We start from the raw sequence: 27,272 nt of genomic DNA, 5'->3' as shown, positions 1-27,272 counted from the left end.
CTAGGATTGGAACCCGAACTTCATTCTGAGCTGCAGCTTTTCCTCTCGGATCACAAAGGCTAAGGCTAACTTCTACCCAACCCTGGAAAGGGACTTCAGATCCATTTACGGCTCTTAAGTCTAAAAGGTCATCCTTACTTAGTAAATCACTGATGGGGTGAACTTCTAAGTGAGGTAAATTGTCTGATTTCCAGCATGCGCTCAATATTGAAACTTGGACTCCCGTGTCCCACAGTGCCTGTGTTTTGCAGTTTTTTCTACACCATACTAGACACTTTTTGCCCACAAGCTGTGCTTCTTTTCTTTTTTTTTTGGTACTCAGATTGAACACGTTTGGGGGTTGGTTCCTAATTTTAGGATTTCCTGAGTCAGTTGGTGATGCATGGGATAAGCTTTGGGCCTTGGGAATGTTATCACATTGGGGACATTGGTGCTGAGGCTGTGGCTTGTCCCGCAGTCACAGCCCCGCCCAGTTTCCCTGCTTCTGAGCTCCCCTTACTTTACATCCTTTTGCCCAGTGAGAGTCACTGCCACATTTGAAACAATGGTCACAGTCCCTGTTTTCTTGTTGACATGCACAGCTTCGCCTTTTTGGTCTGTGAGCTGCCTTTCTGTACACCCTGGCTTGCCTATCACCGTCACCACTTCTATCCCGTTGGACAGTTTGTACTAGTGAAGCTACCTGTCCTTTAAGGTCCCTGATTGCTGAGTTACTTTCCTCAATTTTTGCAAATAAGGGTTTGAGGGGTTTAGCTGGTTTTGTATCAGGCTGGCTTGTGCAGGGATCACTAAGCGCCACATTCTGCTCAACTACATTTAGTCCTGTTCTAAAAGACCAGTGGACTTTTACCTTTAACGCTCTTTCGCTTTCATTGTACTGGGCTGTTTGCATTTTCATTAATAAGAGTTCATCGCTACAGTTTTCATCCTGTAAATATACTCTCATTTCTGCTCTGACATTGTTACTTAGAAGACCCGTTCTAATGGATTGAAAACATTGACTTTGAACAAGTTCTTTGTTGTACTTTAGGCTAGACTGGGCGCACTCAGATGCAAAAATAATTTTTTGAGGCAAATCCAGCACTCTAATCAGGAACTCAAGTGGGTGTAGCCTTGGTTAATTGCTGATACATCTATTTCTGCATGATGGGCTTTTAGAACTTGTCTCAGGCTGGTTAATACGAGATCCTCTTTCCCTTCCAAATAGCTCCTTAATTTTAACTCAGGACTGATGGGACGTATGACAGCCTCCACGATCTCAGCTTCAGAGTAGCCCGTTTTTAAGTCGCTTTCTATCTGGTGCTCTAACCTACTGAAACTCAGCGTGTCTTTAGCTGTTGAGTCACCCAAATGTCCACTTATCCTGAAGTCTTTTCTGAATCCACCTGATGAAACTGTTGCCAATGCAGTATCTCCCCCTGCACTGTGTTTCGCCGTCCAGCGACGTCCTCATGGCCACCTGATGCTCCAGCGATGTCATCGGGCTTGTCCGCCGCTCCGGAGGTGCCCGCGCCGCTGCGAGTTGCCCCTCGTGCACAGTCTCCGCCGTCATCCCCGCTCTGTCTGTCTGGCCGCCGCTCCCGCACCAACAGCCACTGACCGTGCCTCCACCAGCAAAGCCAGCACATCATTTAGCTCCAGAAGCACCGACATGCCTTTATGCTCTCGTTGGAAAAATTCTTCTCGTTCACAGAACTGGCTAATAAGCTTAACGAGAGCTCTGCGAGATTTGCTTTGTATTTCTTTGTTGTGCTTGTCTGTAATATTACGTAGTTCACATACCCTGAGCAGTTCTTCCACAGAAAGTCCACATAACTTCTGCTCCAACTCCAACAAAATATATTCACGGTCCTCAGACATGCTTGAAAGAAAACTAGGATGATGAGGACCATGGCGGTTGGGCTAAGTGCAGTAGATGCTAGTTTTCTACAGACACTGTGCTGGGCAGCTCTATAGCTGCCTGGAGGGAGCAAATGAGGGTTGGCAAGCTTGCTCTCTCTATCTCCACCTCCACTTCTTTACCGCTGCCCCAGGACAACACACACTCTCTACCTGCCTCAACGCTGCCACGGACTTCCTCTCCCTCCCCACGCCAGCCAGGACCTCGTTTTCCTGCCTTTTTCCTGGCCGCTATGTGGTCAGAGGATGAGGTCTCCATTTCTCCACCGGTTCCTGTTCCCTCATCCCGAAGGAAACTGTGCCCTTGCCACCGCCACTCCTCTCCTTAGTCATCTGTTCTGCCACCTGCTCCTGCTGGAGGGTCCGAAGGGCCCGTCCGGCCTTTGTCTGTTGTTCCCGCTGGGGGTTCTGGAGAAGCGCTCCAGCCGTCTTCCGTCCACGCTGAAGGGTCCGAGGAGCCCGTCCAGCCTTCTGTCTCCACTGGAGGGTCCGAGGGGCCTGTCCAGCCACCTGTTCCTGCTGGAGGGTCCGACGGGCCCGTCCAGCAGTCTGTTGTTCCCGCTGGCGGTTCTGGAGAACTGCGCCAGCCATCCTCCGTCCAGGCTGAAGGGTCCAAAGGGCCCGTCCAGCCTTCTGTCTCCGCTGGAGGGTCCGAGGGACCAGTCCAGCAACCTGCCTCCGCTGGAGGGTCCGAGGGGCCCATCCAGTCTTCGTCGCCTGCAGCGCCACTACCTGCTCCTCCCACACCGTTGCCTGCAGAGCCACCTCCTGCAGTTTCCACACTGCCACCTGCAGTGCCACCACCAATTCTGTCGCCTGCGGTTGGCGTGCTGCCATCTGGTCCTGCCTCACCCCGTCCTGTTTCGTCTCTGCCTAAGGCCTCCGCACGGGCTGGTTCTGCTTCGTCTGCACCAGAGGTCTCAGCGCCACCTCATCCTGTCCGGCCTCCACGTCCTCGTCCTGTCCGGCCTGCACGTCCTCGTCCTGCCTGCACGTCCTCATCCTGTCCGGCCTCCACGTCCTCGTCCTGTCCGGCCACTTTCCAGGGTGTTGGCTGGACATCATCTCCTTTGTCTTTGTTGCCACCATTGATTTTGGAGTGTTGTGCCGTCAGCTTCCGGGCCAGCCCCCTGAACTTTTTTCGGAGCGGTTTTCCTGGCCGCCTGCGCCTTTTGTGAACCTTTTTTTTGTTTGTTTGGTTGTTTTGACTTGTTTGCTGGGCTCCAGTGTTTTCTGTTTTTGATCTCTGGGTCCTTGTGTTTAGTTTGTCAGAGTTGTGCCTTCTGGTTTCTGTTCTGTTCCATAGTTGCTGAATCCCTGTGTCAAGTCTGCGTCTCTGTGTTATGTTTCCTGTTTTACTTTGAAGGTCCATGTCTTATGTTAATGCATCTGGTTTTGCTTCCTTAGTCTCGACAGCCCTGATTTGTCCCAGCTGTGTTTCCCTCCTGTCTCTTATTCCCTGATTGCTCCCTCTGTGTATATTAGCCCTGTGTTCTCTTTGGTCAGTGTCCCAATGATACTGAGAAATGATATTTCATTTAAACTATAGACTAGCTGCAAGCTAGTCTATACGGGGGAATAAGCGGCATTTCAGTAAAGTTTTGGTCAGTAAGATACAGCAACAAACTATTTTTCATCTCCAAAATCACATTCATGCAGATTTCTTCTTCTCTGAATTTTTCCCTTTATTTAAATAAAACCTGCATATATTTTCACAATATGAAGTCATGTGCTCAAAAGAAATTAATCGGTGCCCTATGCTTTATACAACTCGGCTCCAGTACCTGGTTATTCTCAAACAATTTCACAAGATAGAACTACACTCAACAAAAATATAAACGCAACACCTTTGTTTTTGCTCCCATTCCCCATGGGATGGACGTAGAGACCTAAAATTCATTCCAGATACACAATATAACCATCCCTCCCAAACAGTGGTCACAAATCAGTCCAAATGTGTGGTAGTGGGCACATCTGCTATATTGAGATAATCCATCCCACCTCACAGGTGTGCCACATCAGGATGCTGATCTGACATCATGAGTAGTGCACAGGTGTACCTCAGACTGCCCACAACAAAAGGCCACCCTGGAATGTGCAGTTTTTTGCGCTATTGGGGGTCTGGGGACCCAGAACCGGTCAGTATCTGGTGTGACCACCATTTGCCTCATGCAGTGCAACACATCGTCGCATGGAGTCTATCAGATTGTCAATTGTGGCCTGTGGAATGTTGGTCCACTCCACTTCAATGGCTGTGCGAGGTTGTTGGATATTCGTGGGAACTGGTACACGCTGTCGTATACGCCGGTCAAGCACATCCCGAACATGCTCAATGGGTGACATGTCCGGTGAGTATGCTGGCCATGCAAGAACTGGGACATTCTCAGCTGCCATCTGCCCTGAACAATGTGAACCATGATTCATCCGTGAAGCGCACACCTCTCCAACGTGCCAGACGCCATCTAATGTGAGCATTTGCCCACACAAGTCTGTTACGGCGACGAGCTGGAGTCAGGTCAAGACCCCGATGAGGACGACGGGCATGCAGTTGAGCGTCCCTGAGACGGTTTCTGACAGTTTGTGCAGAAATTGTTTGGTTGTGCAAACCAATTGTTCCAGCAGCTGTCTGGGTGGCTGGTCTCAGACGATCTTGGAGGTGAACCTGCTGGATGTGGAGGTCCTGGGCTGGTGTGGTTACACGAGGTCTGCGGTTGTGAGGCCGGTTGGATGTGCTGCCATATTCTCTGAAACGCCTGTGGAGACAGCTTATGGTTGAGAAATGAACATTCAATGCACGGGCGACAGATCTGGTTGACATTCCTGCTGTCAGCATGCCAATTGCACGCTCCCTCATTGCTTGTGGCATCTGTGGCATTTTGCTGTGAGACAAAACTGCACATTCCAGGGTGGCCTTTTGTTGTGGGCAGTCTGAGGTACACCTGTGCACTACTCATGATGTCAGATCAGCATCCTGATGTGGCACACCTGTGAGGTGGGATGGATTATCTCAATATAGCAGATGTGCCCACTACCACACATTTGGACTGATTTGTGACCACTGTTTGGGAGGGATGGTTATATTGTGTATCTGGAATGAATTTTAGGTCTCTACGTCCATCCCATGGGGAATGGGAGCAGTAACAAAGGTGTTGCGTTTATATTTTTGTTGAGTGTATATCGACAGGTGGTCCCAGCATTACAACTACAGAGCAAAAACACTGAAATTCCTCCTTTCATTTCATTATCATATGGGTTTTTCTGTTTTGATGAGAGCACAGGATCCGATCCAGCTTGATCAAAGTGTAGCTGATGCTGCCAGGCTCTTGAATCCAAGCTCAAGTGTCAAAACATCCTTGTTTTTTCACAATCTGTTCCTCCTGCAATAGGATTAATCCTGGGAGGCTATTGATGAAGCATATTTCATCATATGAAAGAACTGCCAGCAATTGTCTGACTAATGAGAATTTGGCTGAAAAATATATACCCCTATATATTATTTTGTTTGCAGAGACATTATAAGATGCTTCAAAATAACTGCCAAAAAACAGGGCCTCAAGGCATTTCAAGATGCCTCAAACTACCTCAGATATTCAGGAACGCATGATGGGTGTTCTAAAATTCAGAGGCATGGATATCTGTTTCTATGAAAGTCCATAACACCTTACCTTACCTGAGGCCATTCCTTAGGGGGTGATGTTGAAATTGTTGAGAAGTTACAATAACTCTCTTTAGCTAACTTTAGCACGTAGACCACTCAGCGAGCTTGTGGCAACACACAACTTACAATCATAACAGGAGACTTAGGTGGAGGAAATGAGCACCAGTCCAGTGAAAAACCATGAAACCGTATTGTGTCAGTAATAGATCTTCAATGAGAATGCAGCCATAAAAGTGTATAATTACAGTATATATATATGTGTGTTGGTTCAAAGTGAAAAGCCATCTGTTCTACAGCTCCACCATTACCCGTCGCCTTGTAACGGTCATGAGACTTATTATTAAAGACGGCCAGCCTCCTTCTCAATCAGGACAGAAAAGACACAACATGTGGCAGCATGAAATTCTCTGTGACACCACTATCTACCAGAGCCAACAAAGTGAAGGAGGGGGGAAAAAGAGTAAGGTCTTGAATTTGTGAATAAAATATGATGGATAGTAATGGTAAGGAGTGGGAGGCAAGATGAGGAATGATCCCTGATTGTGCTTGTCTTATGAGGAGCATCCATCAGGAGTGACATCCGCACAAATAAAACCCAACCCCCCCCCATATTCAATTATATAACGCGAGGCAGGTTTTACACACAAATACACACACCAAACCATACACGCAAAATGTGCTCATGCCCAAGACATTCATACAGACACGTGCACGTTATCAGAATCTGATGTGACCTATATTTTGCCTCATTCTTGCAAGAGATTAGTTAATCTCTGAGGAATATTTATTTCACATTGGCAGGACTTTTATATGTAATACAAGCTGACAGTTTCACGAAATAAAAAAAGACTCAATAGAGATCCAACTCACAGTTGAGGCAGGCATGCACACACTCGCGTGTTGGAGGTAAATTCAGCAATGCAGATTAGAGCTGGCTCAAAGGTTTGGGGACAGCAGAGAATTGGATTGTTTGGAGCCTCACCTGTTGGAAAGGAAAACGGGGACAGCTGAATCCTGGAGGATAGTTGGCTTGATGCGGCTGGACTCCAAAATGCTGGAAAAAGGCAGACAATTAAACAAATAATTAGAAGAATACAAACAACAGACTGAAGCATGAAGAGAGAGCAAAAATGTAGGAAGAGGAAGGGTCAAAGAACATGCCTTAGGATGTGAAAGAAGGAATCAGTGTTTAACAAGGTGTAAAGCCAAAAAAAAAGTCAATGAGGACTCGATCTGAGGTATTCTTTCACAGATAAACAGCCTCACCATGTTAGGCATGTTTGCCTTGGCAAAGCCAATAAATAAGTAAAGACTTGAGTTCAGAAAACTGTTGGAGTGTAATATTTCAGAGACACAATGAAACTGAGATCAAATTTCTGTAATATTTTCAGGAAAACAATTTGTACGAATTGTTTTGGGGAGGGGTTTTTTTCAATAAAGAAAGCTAACAAAACACCTACACTGCACTATGTTAGAAATGTGAATAATGCCGAAAAGTACTATAACATTGTGAAAGCAGAACAGGGTACTGCTTTGCTGAACAGTTTCTTACTGTGATTAAAAGCCACCCTTTCTTCAGTGAGTATTTTTCTGAAATACTGTTTAAATGTGTAAATAAGGCATTACCTATTAACAATTGTGCTTATTTGAATAGCAGATTTTTGGATATTGTATACTACACTACACTAAAAAAATTAATGTTTGTTTGCCCTGATAAACTTGCTGCAATAATTGTCAGTAAAACTGTAATTAAAAAGTTTATTTATTCAAATTATTTTTAGTTAAAGAAATTATGCTTGGTAAAAGCTTGTAAAAAGAAGTTACCTGAAAAGATTACATGTAATCAGATTACTTAAAGTCAGAATTTTGAGCATAAATATTTTCTTGAATGTCAATGATAATTTTAACGACCAGAAAAGGTCAACTGCAGGTCTTTTCTGCAGTTGATTTCTAGGGAAAGCATTGTTTTGCAGATTATAACCATTAAATACGTACTAATTGGTACAAACATCCAATAGAAAGGTAGAAAAAAATGAATATGAGTAATGTGTATTTTGGATATTTTGATATTTGATATTTGCTAATCTGAAAGGAGGCCAGGAAGTAGAATATTGCAAAATCCAGTGTGTTTTAAACAATAATTCAAATCATACTTTATAAGACATGAACCAAAATAAGCAGTGTATCCAAATGTTGTGCGTTTCTTCCTTGGAATTACACCATAATAATGACAGTCCCTTTGAACTCGCAGGGTGGGGCAAACGTTTCAGAGCTGAGGCTAAAGAACAAGGTTCATCAATATTGAATACACATTAGCAGCTGCTTGACAACATAGTCAAGTCGAAGGCTTGTGTTGTGCTTGTGCACTGTGGTGTGCTGCCCTCCTTTTCACTTTATTTCACTCGTGTGTGTGTGTGTGTGTGTGTGTGTGTGTGTGTGTGTGTGTGTGTGTGTGAGAGAGAGAGAGGAAAGAGGAGACAGGAGGAGTAAGGGAGTAAGATTACTCAGCTGTACAAGACAACTCATTACATGACTGTAAAGAGCAATAAGTTTCCTGACAAGTGGTTATGTGCCTGAATGCTTTGCTTGGAACACAAACTAAACCTGGGCTGGTTAGTTTGTACTCCATTTGGTAAAATACAAGAATAAACAATATAACCCACTTCTGGGACCTGTTTAAATTTTACGCATAGTTTTGTGTCATTGATAAAAAACATTATGTGATGTTCAGGCATCAGTGATTATTGCTTTTCCATGCCCGTGTTATCGCACAATCATAATTTAAAAAAGAAAAAAAAGTGCCGAGTTCAGTCATTCTTATTAAATAATATTTTTCATTAATCAAGGTTTATTACATATTTTGCTGGACTCTAAATCACATTAATCACATAGTCACTTTTCCACCGCGTAGATGAGCAAATTAGCTAATTAGAGGAGAGATCCAGTTGACAATTGCAGTCAAGAGGTAATTTATCATGACGTAAAGCCGTGCAATAATGATAAAACTAATAATAATACTTTGTCATTTGCATTTTGGCTGGGGATTACAACGCGGGGTGCTCATGCATTGTTCTACCCTCCATTTGATAATGTCAGAATGCGGGTGGGAGGTGGAGGTGGTGATCCAAAAACAGAATGACGAGCAGAGAGTGAGCTCTAAAAACTTTATATGCAGTGCGACCCCTTGGCTTCACTTTTTTTGACTCTAGGCACTGGGACACTTCAGTGTCAGGTTTCAGCATATAAGGGTAGTTGATAGACTTTTGTACTGCTCACTCAATACCAGACAACATGAAACTGTAGCCAAAACATTATCTGCTACATTGTAAGCTGACGCATGAATCGAGCAAACATCTCCAGGATTTGGGACAATGAGATACATTTTAGCTTCAGGGCTCTCAATGATGCACTTTTTTATGGCCGATGGCTATCATCATTTCCCGTCACTTGGAAGTGCCATCTGCAGCCTTTCACTCCTCTTGATTTTCCATCATGTTGTTTGATGTCACAGATTCCTCCATGACTAATGGAGAAAACCCAGTGGCAGACGGTGCAGTCGGCCCTGTACACATTCTCACTGATGCGTCTGAGCGACTGCTAATCATATTCCCATATCCTTCTGTAGTTCTGCAATTTCTGCAACCTCAGAGTAAATCAAGGGTTAGCATGACAGGTGACACGGAGCACGGTTCACACTGTATGGACCCAGAAACATCTGTGTCTCTCGTGACCTACAGCCAATCAGTAGAGCTCTTAAAAGTTATAGGCGTCTTCTGCTCAACGTACAAGAGAAAACTGTTCCAAGCATCCCATATTCTTTGAAAGCTTTACTGGTTACCTTTTGGGTAGATCAGGAGGCCCTAAAGCCTTCTTTAGGTGTGCTGCAATAGGCCTAGGCTACTGTGGACTTCCCGTGATGCAGTGTTTCTTCTACACACACCTCTTTTCACTCCCTGTGTGTTTATGCAACACTCTGCATTTAATCATTAGTTATTATTAGGGCATATGCCATATGCAAGATTCGGGAAATCAGTACAGGTATTACAATACAAAAAGAGAACTTTTTGAAAGCAGATGAAAGCAGTCTTGTAAAGATTTAAGTCTCAATAATTTTGTCTGTTAAATTATGCTAATAAGGCGAGTTTTAGAAAGGATTTTACCACACTAAAAATCTAAAACTAAGGAAAGTGCCTCTATCTTTCATTTTATTTTATTTTATTTTATTTGAAACTGTTCAAAAACAGTTTCAGTTAGTTTTAGTTAACTAAACTTTTTTACATGTAGTTTTTGTTTTTTGTTAAGTTTTAGTTTACTATAATTACCTTGCAGATAACTTAGGGGCTGTTTTGAGCACATATGTATACAGACTTGCCTTAAAATTTTTGATTAAACCTCAAAATTTGCTATTACGAAAGCACACAGATTCTTAATTTTTTTTCAATCTAGTGCTTACCTTACTGCAGGGTGATTAGGACACTTAAACTTCACTAATCTAACTAATGATCAGAGGTAGTAATTAGGGGTGGGTTTTTATAATCGATTCATCGATTAAAATCGATTCTGGCTTGGATAACGTAAAATCGATTCATTAAAATCCTAAATCATTTTTTAATATAAATTTATTTTGTCCGAAATGCCAGAATCTCTGGTGACATCTCACAAAATTTCAAGAACCACCAAACAGTAAATGAGAGCAGGTACAGGGATTCTGCACATAGACTTAAACACACAGCGGATCAGAATCAGTTAGATGTCGCCTTTCTCACAGTCAGGGCTGAAAGCCGACAGCTCGCTGATCCGGGTCCGCGCTTTGTGTTCACGCCCTTTATGTGCTGATTCTAAAGCTGTTAGTTTGATCTCTCTCCAAACAATATTGACCGAACCAGCAGCAAAAGAAGATCCAAACGCTTCACATAAACATCGTCATGAATTCTTTTACTGTTTTGCTTCCATTGCGATGCGCAGCTCTCTCTCTCTCCCTCTCTCCCCCCCCTCTCTCGAACAGTTTCGCTTTCTTCATTATTCGCTTGCTTGTTACACAAGTCTACTGTTGCTTACAGCGCTGTCGGCCGCTGTTTTTTTCCCTTTTACATGCTTCCGAAAAGAAAACCTCATTTCTGCTGTTCAATACTGAACAAATTGAAACTTTTTAAAATTATTCAAAATGCAAAATGCTTAGCCATGTCTCTAATAAAACCGCTGTAACTTCAGAGGTAATGTTGATTAATTAATGGTTTTCTTTCGTTTTTGATGTACTGCAGAATATTTTTATAAATCCCAGGCCAGGAAAATCACCTACATGTTTTTCTGTGTTTTATCTTCAGCTACTTTGACACAAAGGCATCTGCTGTGATGCTCACACCTTGGATAAAGTCTTGCGAGTGTCAGCTTCCTTTTTATAGATACAAAAATATGTAAATGTTCTGATCTGAATTATATTTCTGACTGTCAAAATTTCCCAGATTTAAATCGAATCGAATCGAATTAAATCGAATCGTGGATCGAATCGATTCGGGACCTTGTGAATCGGAATTGAATCGATTCTAGAAATCAGTGACGATACCCAGCCCTAGTAGTAATCATACCACTCTGATCAATTGGATATGCCGCTAAACACACAAAGCACTAATGTAATTCGTGGATCTTCAGGGTCAAACTTCTAATCATATTCCTTGTCCTTCATTTTGCACTTTGCCTTTCCGTCTTTTTCTGCATTAAGGATATCAAACATACACTCGCACACACCGATACGAACACGCAGACATGAAGACTGAAAATGCCACCAGCCGGAGGATAACAACGGACCAGTGTAGCCTAGCAACAGCTTCAAGACGGGCTTGTTAGGTGGACGAAGACAGAAGAACGCGAGAGCGAAAACTTCAGCCTACGGCTCCGCCACTATTACACCACACAGGCTGAGGGGTGCTGAAGCCATCCCTCCTTCCTCCTCACTGCTCCCCGAATGTGCCGTGTTTCTGAAAATCCTCCATTTTCAAAAGCCAATCCATCAGGCTGCTAAATGGAACAATTTGGCCACTCGTTTCTTTTTGTGTGTCTGCCAAGTGTGGAACATTTTTAACTGTCAGTTTGTGATTCTGTTTGGTTTTTCATTCTTAAATTTGAAGCCATGGCACCCAAATACTAGCTCAGGTATGCCAACTCCCTAGTGCAATGAGAGGAGCTTAACTTAATTGCTCTTTCTTTGAGGTAGTATCTAATGGATCATGAATTCAATTCTTGAGACAGAAAAGGGTTAAATCAATGCTTAACAGTGGCTCGAGTGACCTATTGAAAGGCTGAGAGTTAGAAACACTTCATATTGCAGGCATATATATATATATATATATATATATATATATATATATATATATATATATATATATATATATTAGGGGTGCAACAATATTCGTATCGATATTGAACCGTTCGATACAGTGCAATAAGACGATGTCAGAGGAATTGGTGCACAAATTATCATCACTCACAGATCAGTGCTGTCGCTCTCTATACACAGTTCACACGATTGCAAAGTGAAAGCAAAAAAACAAGCGCAAATTCAAACGCGACTTCAATATGTCACATATTGACAGTGGCTCACCGATGCCAATGACATAATTACCCAGCTACATTTCTGAAAGAATGCAAAAGCATTGACATATATTTTTCCTACAATAGCCCGACGGGCAGGGAAGAGATAGATTTTGGTAGCCCGACTGAAAAAATCGCTAGCTCCGGGACGTCGGGCTAGCGATATTGCGAGCCCTGTATCTGATTGAGGAATCACTCATCTTTGGAAAAGAGAGTTTATTACAGAGAAATGACTCTTTCCAAAATAAAAGCTATACTATCCGCTTCTTCTGGGCTATATTCTCAGCAGCATAAGGAGAATCATGTGCTAACAGCTGTCTAAATGACTCGGCTAAAGTTAGTAGCATGCTTGTTGTATTTGTCTTTGCACTAGGATGATGTCGGCGTAAATGTGCAGTCATATTCGTTGTGTTCCCGCTAGTGCTTTCAGGTTAATCTCGTTGAAATGACCTTAACGCCACAACACGGCAAATCTCCGTTAACGAGCTACCGCCGATCGCTCTGTGCATGGGGCTAGATGGCCAACACGTTAACGAGCTAACTGCGCTAACACACTAGTTCACACCAATGTAATTGAGCATTGCATGGCACATCCAACATACTGTTTTACTTTAGTCCATGACTCGCTTACCTTCAGGGTCATACGTCACATGAAAACCAAAATAATTCCAAACGCCAGATCTGAATGAGGTTCAATTTGCCTGTTACAAGGAGAGCTTAACTTCTGTCTCGCTAGCTTGCCCTGCGCTCTTCCTTCTGACGATGCTGTCTGTGTTGAGCGCTCAGTGAATCTGCATTCGACTACTCCGCCTAGGCTGCACTGTCGAGCCTAGGCGGAGTAGTCGAACACAGATTCACTGAGCGCTCAACACAGACAGCATCGTCAGAAGGAAAATTGATAAAATAAATTACAAATGTTGTATTGTTCGATACATATGCGTACCGAACCGAAAGCACTGTATCGAACGGTTCAATATCGATACGAATATCGTTGCACCCCTAGTATATATATATATATATATATAAAATAAAAAAAAAAACACCCAGCACTCCCCTGCGGGCGGTTTATCCTTCAAGCTCGGGTCCTCTACCAGAGGCCTGGGAGCTTGAGGGTCCTGCGCAGTATCTTAGCTGTTCCCAGGACTGCGCTCTTCTGGACAGAGATCTCCGATGTTGTTCCCGGGATCTGCTGGAGCCACTCGCCTAGCTTGGGAGTCACCGCACCTAGTGCTCCGATTACCACGGGGACCACCGTTACCTTCACCCTCCACATCCTCTCGAGCTCTTCTCTGAGCCCTTGGTATTTCTCCAGCTTCTCGTGTTCCTTCTTCCTGATATTGCTGTCATTCGGAACCGCTACATCGATCACTACGGCCGTCTTCTTCTGTTTGTCTACCACCACTATGTCCGGTTGGTTAGCCACCACCATTTTGTCCGTCTGTATCTGGAAGTCCCACAGGATCTTAGCTCGGTCATTCTCCACCACCCTTGGGGGCATCTCCCATTTTGACCTCGGGACTTCCAGGTTGTACTCAGCACAGATGTTCCTGTACACTATGCCGGCCACTTGGTTATGGCGTTCCATGTATGCCTTGCCTGCTAGCATCTTGCACCCTGCTGTTATGTGCTGGATTGTCTCTGGGGCATCTTTACACAGCCTGCACCTGGGGTCTTGCCTGGTGTGATATATATATATATATATATATATATATATATATATATATATATATATATATATATATATATATATATATATATATGACCTAGTTAATGACCTAGTTAAGTGACCTTGAGGTTTTCAGAAAGTAGTTAGTATATTAGTATACAGAATATTACAGAATTTTACAGAATATTACAGAATATTCTCATCCATACAGTCTACCAAGGGGAAGCATCAAGGATGGAGAGATAGAACAAGGTCTTTTTAGATATTCCTTTCCAGATTCTAGCCTTTCTTTCTGTCCTGTGAAACTTTTATAGCAGAATATTTAGGTTATGGAGAGCATCAGAAGGAGAGCTGGCACATGAGTTAGACCTCTACATGTCTGAGAGCAAAACACTGACAAAGACAGACTGAAAGATTTGAAGATATGTCAGTGTCTAAGATAGCACTCATAACGTTTTCACGCCATCTATAAACATTTACTTAAATCTCAGCATCAGCTGTTTTGCTGCCAAAAATAAAACTTTCATAATGTCTCTCTCCATCAGCATCACACATTTTACAGTTTCTCCATCTCCAGTCTCTCTCCCTTGCCCAGGCTCGTCGCCTTGCAATTCATTTCTCAGTAGACATCAAGAGACCTTCACATTGCCACTTCCACCCAGGGGGAATGTGCATTGCAGCTTTAGTGATTATCCTGCTGGATTGGTAGTGCTTAGGCCAAAGGGGCAAACCTTAGAGTGCAGCAAGCCTTGCTGTCACTGTCACCATCGCACACGCTAAAAGAAAGTGCAGCCCAAATTTAAATAGGTCAGAGACTAAAAAGGGCAGAGTGAGAAAGAGGTGAAGATATAAAAATGTGGTGTTCTGTTTTTAATGGAGAGAAGAAACTTTTTTTTCTTCTCGCTTTACTCACACTGCTAACTCTTTTCTGAATCAAGACAAAAGGAAGATTAAGGAGTCTTGGATGTCTTAGAAAGGAGCTGCTTCATACCCAAACAGCTTCATGGATGGAGGATCTCTCCATTAAAGCATATGCATTCATTTGGTGTTTAATGATGGTGCTGGAGGGTGCTGACATACTAAAAATCACCCATAGGTGTTTAGCCAGGCTGAGATCTGGGTCCTTTTTCTTCAGTGCAATGTTTTAAAGATCCAAAATTCACCAAAATAAAAGAATGGGTAACCCAATTCAGTCACTAGCAGCATGGACCTTCATTTCAGGTAAAACAGGCTCTCCTGGACATTCCTGCTGTATGCATCATACCACCAGCTGTCTAAAAGTAATTACTCAGGATACACCACAGGATCACAACAGTCACATAATAATGTCTAGTCATTTTCTTTATATCGCCAGTGCTTCAGTCACAGTGGCTCCTCCGGGAAGAGCAGCAAGAGTGACAGTCGTGACCGAATGTGATGCTTCTGTCAGGTAACTGCACAACTTGCTGTATTTGGTTTGAACAACACTAGTCTGTCAGAACCCGCCCACTCTGCAAGTATATAGTGAAAGTAGGTGTAAAAACAGATGTAGCTGAAATGATAACAGCTTTTTTCCTTAGGTATGAGATACTTCAGCATGACAAAGGTTGGACGGTAAAGTCATTGCCTGTGCTGTTTCTATCTCTTAGGTAATGCTGTAAGCTGGCAACATTATTGGACTGACCATAGTTTAAACATAGACTGTACTTAAAAGATGGACAGGCCCACTGTGATGTCACCATTTCATTTCTTGAAGCCAACAGACATTGCATATTCATATTGCCCAAATACTTTATTCTATCTTGTTCTTCTTTACAAAGTTAACACCAGGCCGTATTTAGTAAGACTCAAAATTAGCAATCGAGATCATAATGTCAAAAGACTTTAATGAGGTTACAGGTGAACAAAGCCAAGGGCCTCTGAGCACACTTAAAAATACTGTTTTTAAAAAAATAATCATGCATGTACAACCCCTACAACTCACTCTTGAACACAAATAAAACAAAATATATGTAGAGTAGGGCTGTTCGATATAACAATATATATCAGATGATGATATAAAAACGTCTATCGTTTCATTTTATGCTATCGTTTGTTTCGTGGTGTCGCAAACTGTTTGCGGCAATATTTTTTTCATCGCTTTGATGGTGACAGTAGTGGCTGTATTAATTTCTTAAAGTTCTCTCTTTCTCTTATATTTAATATAACCACACTACGGATGGACAAGCGCCTGTTTTTATGCGTTGTTAGCAACAACGATGGTAACAGCATCGCGTGTCCGCTTGTTTATTTTCCACATAAACCTTTCACAATAAAGCTCAAGATCCTGTTGAGACTTTTCAAAATAAACTGAATCACGTGAAAGATGCAGACTGTTTACGGATCAGAAGCAAAAAAAAAAAGAGCCGTCGGGTGCTAAAAAATAAACCTTAGACTCCAATGTTAGAACAAGCTTTTGCCCGCAGCACGCTGTGTAATAAATGCTCACAAAGAAAACAGCGTCCGTTACAGCTTATGTCTAAAAATATATCGTTACTCGACTCCAGGTACACGACACCCAGCTGGAAACACTTCACGCAAGTCGAGCTGCTCGAGATTCACAGAATTTACAGAATTCATATCGGGATATGAGATTTTGGTCATATCGCACAGCCCTAATGTAGAGAAGTAACTGTTTAGTACACTCACCTGATAGCCAGGAGGGTTGCAAAATCTGACAAAGTGGATTTGGTTGCAGGGGTGAAAGCAGCACTGTTTCAAGGTTATCACCTTCTGATTTGATCCTGGATGGAAAACTGTTGCTTTCTTGTTGATTTTTGGAGTAGCACCATATTCAGCTTTAAAAGCAAAAAAAATGAAGGACAACTAGGTAAGATTGAGAATGCTGGAAGCTTCTATACTGAACCTACTTTCTTAATTAAAAAAAAACAAACAAACAGTTTTTACATTAGTGAATCCCAGGAAAATTATAGTATTTTTTAGTTTACATAAATTTCAAATATGATATGTCCCATGTATACATACCCTTTGGGGGTCTTACTTTGATAGCACAAAAGTAGCATCAATAATATTCATTTTTATCACTCAAACACTATTTACAGACTTTTAGCTAAAGCATGAAGACTGTTGATTTTTCAGCTCCACTGCCTTGCAAAGTTTCTGCAGTGGTTACATCACTCTGTCGTTTAAACATCTTGTTAATGCATCTTCTGCTGCAACACATCCAAACAGGCGTGCCAAAGATTTGAATTTATACAGAAAACAACTGCGTGTGCTCCTCCGCATTTAAACTGTAAGTGCAAACACACAGAATCACAGAAGCAGCTTCTCTGGAGAGGAAGCTGGCTGAAACATTCAGTTTAGTTGCTGATATACCCAGATTTTCTTTTTCTTTTCAGGGAAATTTAGAAACATAATTTCATTGACCAAATGTGCAGATACATGCCTAATCTAAATCATAATTTCATCAAGACAAGTTTGATAATTAATCACATTTAAAAGCAAAGTTTTAACATATTCCAGTCATACATACGAATTTGATCCTCTTAAAACCACATCTGACTTGCAGAATTTGATCTGAGGCAGAAAACAGATGGATTAATGAAATTTCTGTTCAATATCTGATTTGGAACCAGAAAGATACGTGCGTGTTGTTAAACCACCACTTTATTATTTATATCGATATCAGACCACCTCAGTGCCAGAGACCTGCCAGCGTTCAACGTCGAGCTTGATAAAAGGCAATTTTTAATTGATGTCACAAACAGTAACAATGGTGCAAGATGGAGCAGCAGCCATTTCAACTTCAGCCTCATTTGCATCCAGTAATTATGCCAAAATATCACAATTAATTTGACAATGATATATGGATGTATGAAAACTCTAAACGCTTGATCTTTGAGGTGCAGCAGAGTAAAGGACAAAATGGCATTCTGTAGCATTTAGCATTGAGAGCACTGCAAAATAAGGGATCGGGAATGATCATGATGAATTCTTCATGTGGGCCCACAGTGAAACGTAATATCCGATGCCCTCTGAATGTGTCATCCAACACATATATACGCACACACACAAGCACACATTACCTGCAGATGCCAAGATATAAGTTTACCTTTGGCTTTGTTAATGGTAACTATCTGCTGAAAGGTAGCAGGTCTGGCTTTCTCCTGAGGGGCAGCTGCTTGCTTCATGCCTGCCTTGGCAGCATTAGCCCAGGACCTGGCACTGACACCCACGCCATCTGCACCTGCAACTGCAATATGAACAGCAAGGGAACGCGGATTACTGCTATGGGCATTTTGCATGCATTGTGTCCTGTCTGGCCTGTACCATAGGTAAGCCTAAAAAGAACTGTGTTCTTCTCAGCTGCAAAAAAAACCCACAGATTTTCTGCAGTCTCCCCCTCTGGGGATCGACAAAGTGCTATTGAATCAACAGGGCCATGCTATCAGAGAGTATATTCTATCATATCAGCGCTGGCTGCGAACTGCTGGAGGAGGGCTAGCAGTGTGTATATCACATATGCACATTTACTGAGCAAAGCAGAGCCGCCTTCAGTTACAGCTCTGCACCTGTTAAAAAGGCGAGGGGAAATCAAACAAGACCAAATAGATTATACTGTTCCATACGATATATAAATATAGCTGGAATAGGAAAGGAACGACTTCTCCAGCACAAAGTTCCTTGAGGTACTGTATCCACTGTACAAGGCATACTCTCTACTTAAAATGAACATGTACTTATGCATGTGTACTTATATCTGTGCTCTGTTCTGCACCAACAGGAAGGCTCACCGTGTAATTCACTTTGCCACTGCAAAATAATCCCCTCATTAAAAGAACATTTTCCCACTGAGTCATCCAAGTGAGCAAGTACTTCTCAGCAACAGCAATGCAGAATCACAGTGTGTTAACACCTACACAGAGACATGTTTGCAATGTTTGCAAGCGCGGATGTGTCTGTGAGTTTGTGCGCACATCTGGGTGTTTGTTGAGGATTAAAGGTGGCAAAGCGCTGCCCTGTGATTGGTAAAGTTGCTTTGATGTTTCATCTGGCTATTTTTCTATCAGTAAGTAGAACTCAAGGACAGAAAACAAAGTAGTAAAGCCACCTGCTTCGTGGCAGAAACAAAAGTGCTCCGTTAAATGGGCTTCAAAAATAACCGAGGAGAAAAAAAAATGTAGCAGTCTGAGAGCTGGACTCTTTGACAAGCTAGAGTTTCTGCCTGGGACAGGCTGCTGCTGCTCCTCCTCTCCTGTCTTTAATTACCCAAGTACGAAGGTGTCTCTAATATTAATAATGCATTGTCAGAAAGAGATAATGTGAGAGTATTTCTAGCTCCAGAAAGCTTTAAGAGTGACATAAAGTTATATTTGTCAGCACCAGATTATTTATACTGCCTGATAGAAGGAGAGGCATGTTAACGGCATAGAGACACATGGCAGATTTATTACCTCTAGGCGGCGGCTGCTTGTTGGCCTTCCGTTGCTCACAGCTGATGGTGGGAGAGTTGCGATGGCGGACTGTGCCAAATGTTTGAAGGTCCAGCACAGATTTCTGATCTCCTGCACAGATGGAGGAGACCTCGTGGGGCGAATTTTCCAGTCTCCTCTCATGGGAACCCCTACAGCTTTGGCAGTGGCTTGGAGTAGAAATGAGAACTCCTTTCCCCTTTGCATCGTTGGTCTTGGGATTCCTCTGACGCAATCCACCAAGCGCTAAAGGGTTCTTTGGGGGCTGGAGGGCTGGGAAGTCAGCCAAGAGGTCATAAGCCTCTTCCTGCACTGGAAGAGGTGCTTTGGTTTTTGAGTTTGCCTCAGGTGCTTCTGGTTTGCCTTGGATGGGAGCCTGCACAGGGTCATTCACGCCACTTGCCAACGTGACAGTGGGTATGTCATGTGGGTGGAATGAAAGGGGAATCTCCCACTGGCCTTTTATCTTCCCCAAGGCTGGAGGCCCTGTGAGAGATAGCGGAATGCCAGCGTTGATGGTGGTGAGAGCAGGAAAGTCTTCATCAGCTGTAAAAAAGGAATCCTGCTCATTGTCGCAGCTTAGCTCAACAGATGAGCTTGGAATTTCCTTTTTCTTCACCACTTTTGCACTAACCACTGAGTCATTATTGCTGCTGTCGCTGGCACAACTTTGCACCCCCGGTAGACTAACAGCATCACTCTCATCACTAGAGTAGCTGTCTGAGCCCCTACTTGCATTCTGCTCTTTCTTGCTTCCACATTCATCCCCGGGTAGTTTAGAAGGGTGTAGAGAACCTTCTCTGTCTGGCAGGTGTGGGGTGTGGCCTTCAAAGCAGACAGGATTTGTCACCAGATGTTGAGGTGCAGGTACTGAGCTCTGTGTGCCTGTTCTGCTGGATTGAGAGACCTGCATCTTCTGAAGAGAGTTTTCAACACTCCTTTGTTTATCTTGCACATCCCTCTCCCGACAGGACTGCGAAATCAAAAACAATGGAAAATACTGCTTGCATTAATTAGCGAGTTTTAGCCGAATACGGATAATGCTATTTTTATTCATGCTGAGAAAAGCAGATGTTATTAGATTTGATTAAAAAACCCTCACCGACTTTATTTTTCCACCCGCCTCTTCCTTAATTTGCCTCATCTCCACTTCCAGCACAGGGCTCAGCACCCGTGCGGGGTTGGATAGGCCGTGATGTCTGCGGCCCGAGAGATAAGGACAAGGAAGGGTGAAGTCAGTGTGGTATTGCTTCTTGTCCTCCTCATAGTGCGTGTAATCATCTGTGTCTTCTTGCTGCTTCTCAGCCCTGGACAGGAAGAGAAACACAGACACGTAGGGTGTGTGTGTGTGTGGCAGGGTTAAACAGATCTTTTTGCATGTAACAGGCTATCACAGGATAATTACCGCCACTTCAAGGTTAGCCAGCTCATGTCGTCTTGTATGCACCTTCTTTTTTCCCCCTCGTGAAGAAAATGAGAAAGCTTGATAGCGATGTCACTTAGTTTCCCATGCATTGTGTGTTAGGCATGCTTTTTGAAGGCGTTTATAAATTAAATGACATTCATTTTCATACTAAATCACTGTGGTGATCATGCATAAAGAAAAGGTCACTTGTATCACGAACATGCCAAAATGGGCTTAATTGGAGGTACTGTCCGATTTTCTGCTTTCTGACATCGCATTTTAAGATGCTTATGCTTATTTCACCTCCAGGTGAAATAAGCAGTGTTTTTGTTTTGTTTTGTTTTTTTTTGGGGGGGGGGGGGGGTTACCCTGCATAAGATCCTTCTAACCTCACTGCCCTCACCAACAGGTAAACCAGTTTCCCTAGAAAATAAGGAATCACAGAGTCCACGGCTCCAACCTGTATGTATGATGCATCACCCGCTTCAAAGCATGACTTTTTAATGAGGCTACTCTTTAGTCACCAGCCTGTCGACTGTCGAGCTGCGATGCGGAGCAGACGGTCCGGTGAGACCCGGGATGCTTATGATAACGGAGACGTCATGGTAGCTCTGGGCGGTGGGTGAGCAGATGGTGTACATTAACATTATACAGTGGGTTTATGACCGCACAGCAGCCCAACTGATCTCCAATGAAGTCTTGGGATCTTGGTTATAAGTTATAAAGAGGCTACAACTCCACATCCATCCAGTTAATCCATTTATTTTCCCATAACCCTATCTGTTTTAGGCAAAACAAATGTTATGAGTTCTAAAATGAGCCTGTGGGCCATTTTAATTAAATAGAATACACAAAATATAAATAGAAACTTTAGACTGGCCTGTGGGTTTAGACAGTCAATCGTAATTTTGCTTTTTGATTAGTCAAGGTTAAAATAAACTACCAAAAATAGACACTTTATCCCCATTTTAACTCTAGCCTATGACTGATGTTGCCACGGTAACAATCAATGACACTTGTTTTGAGCTGAGGTATTCAATAAAAGAGGGAGAAAACATTGCTGTGGAGAGAGAGCACTAAAATGCCAGAGTTTTTTGGAGACCACAGTAACCTACTGGAAACAAAGGAAACAATCCTGAGTCTGACTGAAGTATTAACAGAAGTGCTGAAACCTGCCACATTAGGAAGTTCCGTCACAGGCTTGCACTGTGTTCATTATAAGCAACAGGAGGTTTCCATCACTGTAATCTCTTTTTTTATCCACATTTTTTTTTTGTCATTATTATATTATTTTTGCTGAATGTTCCAAGTAAAACGTCCTTGCAACAACTGAATTCATCCAAAAGGAAAGACCAATTTTCTGCCAGCGTAAACAAAGCCAGACAGTTGCATAGTGTTACTTGGTCGGCCATGTTTTTCTTCTTTGAAAAAAAAGAAAATTGCAATTAATCTAGAAAACATTGTATGGTAGCGCTGCTTCAGTCAGAGGTCGAACTGCTCTGTGCAATGAATACATTGAGCTAAAATGAACTGGCACTTACATAGTAACTTTGTACCCAGTTGAGTAGAAAGGTACTTACATTCCTCCCTGGAGGAGTCAGGGATCAAGCCAGTGACCTTCAAACCAGCAGATGACCTGCTCTACCAGCTGAGCCACAGAAACCCCTAATAACCCTGGGGCTGCCCCAAACCAGATTTGTTCTGATTGGCTGCTCCTCCTAAACACGAGGTCTGAACAGTAGATGGGAGGAGCTTCTTCACAAACAGCAGACTTTTGAGATGCTGATATAAAGGGAATCTGTTCTCACTGATATCATAGGGAGTCAACAGTGGGAACTTTATCATTATTATACAGCATGATTATTAATGACTCATAAATTACCTGATCTACTGAACAATAAAGTATTAAACATTTGAATGCTGGGTTTCAATAGTTACTACTTATAAACTATGTTAAAGACGCTTGTAAACTCCAAATTATAACTTCACCATCTGTATTATTACAAAACAAAACAAAAACACAGAATACTGGCTGTACCTGTTGCCATCTCCTATATTAGATATTACAGTGTTAGCACTAATTACTGAGGAGCCTACCGCTTCCCATTTCATCTAAATTAGATGAAAGCACACCCCAGGAACAAAATGATGAAGCTGCTTGAGCTTCATATAGACAGACTGATTAAACCTGGATAAAGTGTGATATGAGACATAGTGGGTTCGCAGTGAGGTTAATTTCATAGCTTATGGGTTTATAAGCGATATGAAGGCATGTTTCATCGCTTATGATGGAGAGGTCAGTTATAGCCTGTATAGCCACAGATAACCCTACCTGTGACTTGACATTATGACTGAAGGAGTGTCGTCTTTACTAGCTTGGATTTCCAGTGAACTTTGACCTCTTCCCGGTTTCACCTGGGTAGCTTTGCTCCAGACAATTTTGCACACCATATCATAGCTGTCCCTCGGTGCGTTTGGATGAATCCAAGCGAAACGCGGAAATGGCGCAAATGCGCCGAGGAACTGATTTGAAGTTACTGACGTCAAGTGATCTTCTTCCAGAGGGACCATTTTCCCTCTGCTTTTCGTATACATGGCCATATCGGTCTTCTTTACAGAGTCCAAATGTGTATTTTTAAGCTGTTTCTTTTTTTCAAAAGCATGTCAGCATGTTAGGCTGTCATGGCAACCAGTATCAGTTCCAGAATTTCAACAATTATCCAGCGGTTGTAAGGATAATCTTCTGAGACATTTCATTTCTTAGTATTTCAGTGCCTGACATAAATAAGTTGCTGCAACATTTCTCTCCAGTAGATGGAGGGGCCTTCCCCTAGTACATCTGGGCTACATGCATGTAAGGGTTCCCCTGGCCAGCTGTAAGTGTAAATATTTTAAGTACAGGAGGCTTCAGAATCTCAGTTAGATCTATTTCCTGAACTCCTGGGAAAAAATGCAAGATTGAAGCCCAGAACAAGCTGGTGAGGATGAGTGAGCAATCCAGCGTTAGCAAAGTTTAATTTAATGTTGCATGAAGACTATTTATGGCCTCCATCATATATGTCGGGGTTGAAGGCCGACACGCCTTTCATTATCCCAACTGTTTCCACGCGCGCAGCATTATGAAAAAACTAATTATATCGGTCATATGCAAAAGTGGAAATGACATTCAAATTTACTGGCCAGGGTTCTGGCCTGTTAAGCATCAATTTCACGTTTAGTGAGCAGCAAGTGGACTTCTGTGCTAAACTGCCGGGAAATCCCATTGCTGGTCTGAATGGATGGAGACAATGGCCTTGTTGGTGGGCTCCCCTAAATCTTACTTTTACAAATTTGATTAAGGCGTATTAAAGGTTTCGTATTATTGTTATTATCATTGTTGTTGTTGTTGTTGTTGTTGTTGTTATGGTTGTGATTATTATTATCGGGAATGGCAATCAATGCACAGAAATTGGAAGAGAAGGGTTTAAAAGCTAAAACTTATAACTTACATACGCCCTTAATGAGTTTATTTTGAAATGATGTTCCAGCACAAAAAATGTGGGTATATGATATGACTAGTGATGGTAGTGAGGAGAGCCAACCGAGAGCTGAGAGAGCGAGAGAGAGAGAGAGAGAGCGGAGAAGGAGCAGGTCTGCAGTCGGAATCTTGGGCGCCGCGCAGACCCGAGACGACTGTGGCCAAGCGCTGAGATACTGGGAATACATACTGCATATTTCTCTATGTACAATAAGATCGCTGACCACACTCCGGCGTTGGTTGAAAACTTCTCAAACCAGGCAATCTTTCTCTGATCCGGATATCCTCCGTGGTTCTAACCAGTTCGTTCATCCTTCCTCTGAATTTCGGTCTCATGTCGACTTAAAGCGTGGATTACTGGCACCGTAGATGCTCTTATTAACTGGAGATAAATTAGACAGAAGGACAAGTAAGTGTTGCCGGAGAAACTAGAGGAGGAATCTCCTGATTTCTTTTTTTTTCTCTTGACGTGTATCTGGTAATCTCAGTTATATGCGTGGAGCTGGCGAGGGTTCTTTTGTGATTTTTACTCGTGCTGGGCAGATCACTGACCACTTGAATCGCGTCCCCCCTTTGGTTTGCCTTCCCCTCTTCTTTCCCCTCCTTTAGGTGTGAAATCTATCTTCTCAGACAGAGACTCTGAACCCCTCGGTCCCCGCATGACATGGTTCAGTCCAGCTGCGAGCTCCGAGCCTCCTCCATGCATTGGGATTTTTCTCAGCGCCGACACCGAGTGAATCTCCCTTTTCTGACCGTTTGAAAACTCGTCGTGCCTGCCAGACCAGAGAAAAAGCCCTGCCATGACCGCCGCTTCAAATCAGGACGGAGCAACGGGACTTTTCAGGAGACCGGAATGCGCAGGCAGGAAAGTGGACGGAATACGGATTTTTGCTCTAATGAAGGCGGGAGTGCAGGCGCACCATTGGAGCCGGATGCTGTTCTTATATATGGGGCTGCTGGTCGCCTCAGTAAAGGGTAAGTCCCCATCTTTAGAGCTGAAGACATGCAAAATGCAGCAGGCTTACCCCCACCCCCCTCCACCGCCCACCCTTTCCCAATCCCTGACTGAATGCAAATCAGTATCAGCAACACGCAGGCACACGCTCATCCTAAAGGCGCATTTAGGATCAGGCTCGCTCCGATGTTGCTCTTCCACCTCACAAAGTTATTATAGGTGGCTGGTTGGGTGGCTATTTTCGTGACAAGCGGATCGAGTTTCGAGCTTCCATCCTTCACTCTATTGATGGGTTTCGTTAAAGGACTGAGCAAAGCTGGGTATTTTGTTAAAAACAGGAGGGGAGCGTTAAATGTGCTGCATGGACGTACTGACGCCGAGTGAATGAGGGCTTCACACGAAACCCTCGCTGTTAGTGCAGCATGTGCTGCATGCATGAGGAAATCCACCGAGGTGGTCGAGCGGGCGGCTGATTGTGATGCTGTTCAGTCCAAAAGGTGTGTGCGTGTGCGTGCGTGCACGTGTGCGCGGGCGCACTGTGGGTCATGCTCTTCTTTGGGACTGCTTCTTCTCGGTTCTTCCTCATCGCATCCACAAGCATTCTTAACTTGTGAAGCAACCACCCATAAACAAATTTTGCGTGTAGTTTCTATCTGTTGTCGTGCATGCATGGGGAGGCAGGCCTAATTAACTTACTTTGGGTTTTCTGCCCTTGATTAATTTCAAATGGAAATCTTGCAACCGGAGCCCGCGCATTCAACAGATTATCATTACTAATAATTTACTTCCACGTCCAGTTCTGATGTCTTCCTGAAATGTGAGGCTCTGTTACAAATAATCTTCTTCTTCTTCTTCTTCTTCTTCTTCTATGAGACATGTTACGAAAAGCATATTTAGAGCTCAGGGTGTTTCGGGGAAGAGCCGCAATGATTTTTGCCGTCCCGAGCAGGTCCTTTGGCAAAGAAAGCCAACCGTTTTATCACTGTCTTGGCTCCCTACCAGAGAATGGACACTATTTTTAGCAAAAGCCAAGAATACTGCCATGGCCACAATATGAATTTGACAGTGAGTCATTGCTCTGTGTTAGCCCACTCATGCCTTTTTTGGACGGCTCATAATCCACAAGTGAGTGGAAATAGACACATTTTCGGCATCACCATAAGCGCACACACTCACACACACGCTCGCACACACAGTGGGCCGTGCGATTTCACGATGTGTGAAAAGTGCGAAAGTGTGCTTTGAGGTTGAGCGTCACCCTCAAATCCTCCCACCAAAATAACTCCCACTCTGTCACCCACCTTTTGCTCCAACTTGTGTCATCAACCACCCAACATTTAAAATAAAATTAAAAAAAAAAGAAAGAAAAGAAAACGTGTTTCAGCGCCGGTAAGGCGTAGCTTTATCACACACTCAGTTCAGCTCCTAATGATAGTGACAAATCTCCCTCGACTCTCCCGTGGAGTAAATCTCAATGCAGCTATATTCGGAGGAGACTGCTTGTTTTATTTGCGCCCTGGGAGCTCTTTATTGCCCACTTTCTTGCCGTTTGGCTCTACTTTTGGAGCCGATAAAGCGACTTGAACTTATCGCACATATTTACGAAGAGCAGAGGGGACTAGACTATCCATCTAGCCGCCCACCCACTGTATAACAACCTTTACTTTAAACGCTGTCGATAAATATGTTTGACTCACCACGCGTTGAGGTGGTCTGCTACATCCCTCGGTGCTGCAGCCACCAGCAGTTGCCCCATCCTCCCATTGAGCGGCACCAGAGCCTCACACTATGCTGAGGGGCGGAGCGGGGGAGTGGGGAAGAGGAGACTTGGAGTTCCTGGCGTTTCTGTCTCCACATACTTTTATCAAGTGTGGCTCATATATACACACGCGTATACGAAAGTGCTAACGATTCCGTTACAGGCTGTGTGTGACAGCCATTCTTAGGCTCTTTTACGCCGTCTTAGTGGATCAAGCGGACTTTCTTTACTGTACTAATATCAGTATCGATCCCAGGGGCCGTTAGAGACAAAGATAGAGACGTGTGAAAGGTTTCTGATTATAATAAATAAGAAAAGAAAAAAGAAAAAAATGAATAGAACCACGCGCTGTCTACAAGGGATCAAAAGCAGCTG

General features: G+C 43.2%; 2 protein-coding genes across 3 annotated transcripts in view; one reads left to right on the top strand and one right to left on the bottom strand.

Annotated features, from left to right (window-relative positions):
* The window catches only part of LOC146683393 (uncharacterized), a 44,764-nt gene extending 21,414 nt beyond the window's left edge, over positions 1-23,350 (bottom strand). Inside the window, exons 1-6 of one of the 2 annotated variants that reach the window (XM_085446616.1) lie at positions 22,999-23,350; positions 20,364-20,568; positions 19,244-20,261; positions 17,902-18,042; positions 16,479-16,627; positions 6,540-6,611 (exon numbers count right to left, since the gene is read on the bottom strand). In XM_085446616.1, coding sequence (XP_085302742.1) covers positions 6,540-6,611; positions 16,479-16,627; positions 17,902-18,042; positions 19,244-20,261; positions 20,364-20,568; positions 22,999-23,267 — 1,854 coding nt within the window. In that variant the 5' untranslated portion in view covers positions 23,268-23,350. The remainder of the gene's footprint in view (positions 1-6,539; positions 6,612-16,478; positions 16,628-17,901; positions 18,043-19,243; positions 20,262-20,363; positions 20,569-22,998) is intronic. The other variant, XM_085446617.1, reaches the window with a different exon arrangement.
* A 978-nt stretch (positions 23,351-24,328) lies between these two features.
* Positions 24,329-27,272, top strand: part of csmd2 (CUB and Sushi multiple domains 2) — a 280,093-nt gene continuing 277,149 nt past the window's right edge. The window contains exons 1-2 of the mRNA XM_085446711.1: positions 24,329-24,592; positions 24,793-25,158. Of these exons, the coding sequence (XP_085302837.1) occupies positions 24,984-25,158 (175 nt within the window). The 5' untranslated portion in view covers positions 24,329-24,592; positions 24,793-24,983. The remainder of the gene's footprint in view (positions 24,593-24,792; positions 25,159-27,272) is intronic.

This window comes from Copadichromis virginalis, linkage group LG22 (assembly GCF_057382275.1).
Source record: "Copadichromis virginalis isolate Kocher_CV1m ecotype Utaka linkage group LG22, C_Virginalis_male_GT1.1, whole genome shotgun sequence".
NCBI classification, from domain to species: Eukaryota; Metazoa; Chordata; class Actinopteri; order Cichliformes; family Cichlidae; genus Copadichromis; species Copadichromis virginalis.
Note: the sequence above shows the minus strand (reverse complement) of the source record. Positions and strands in the feature narration are given on the sequence as shown.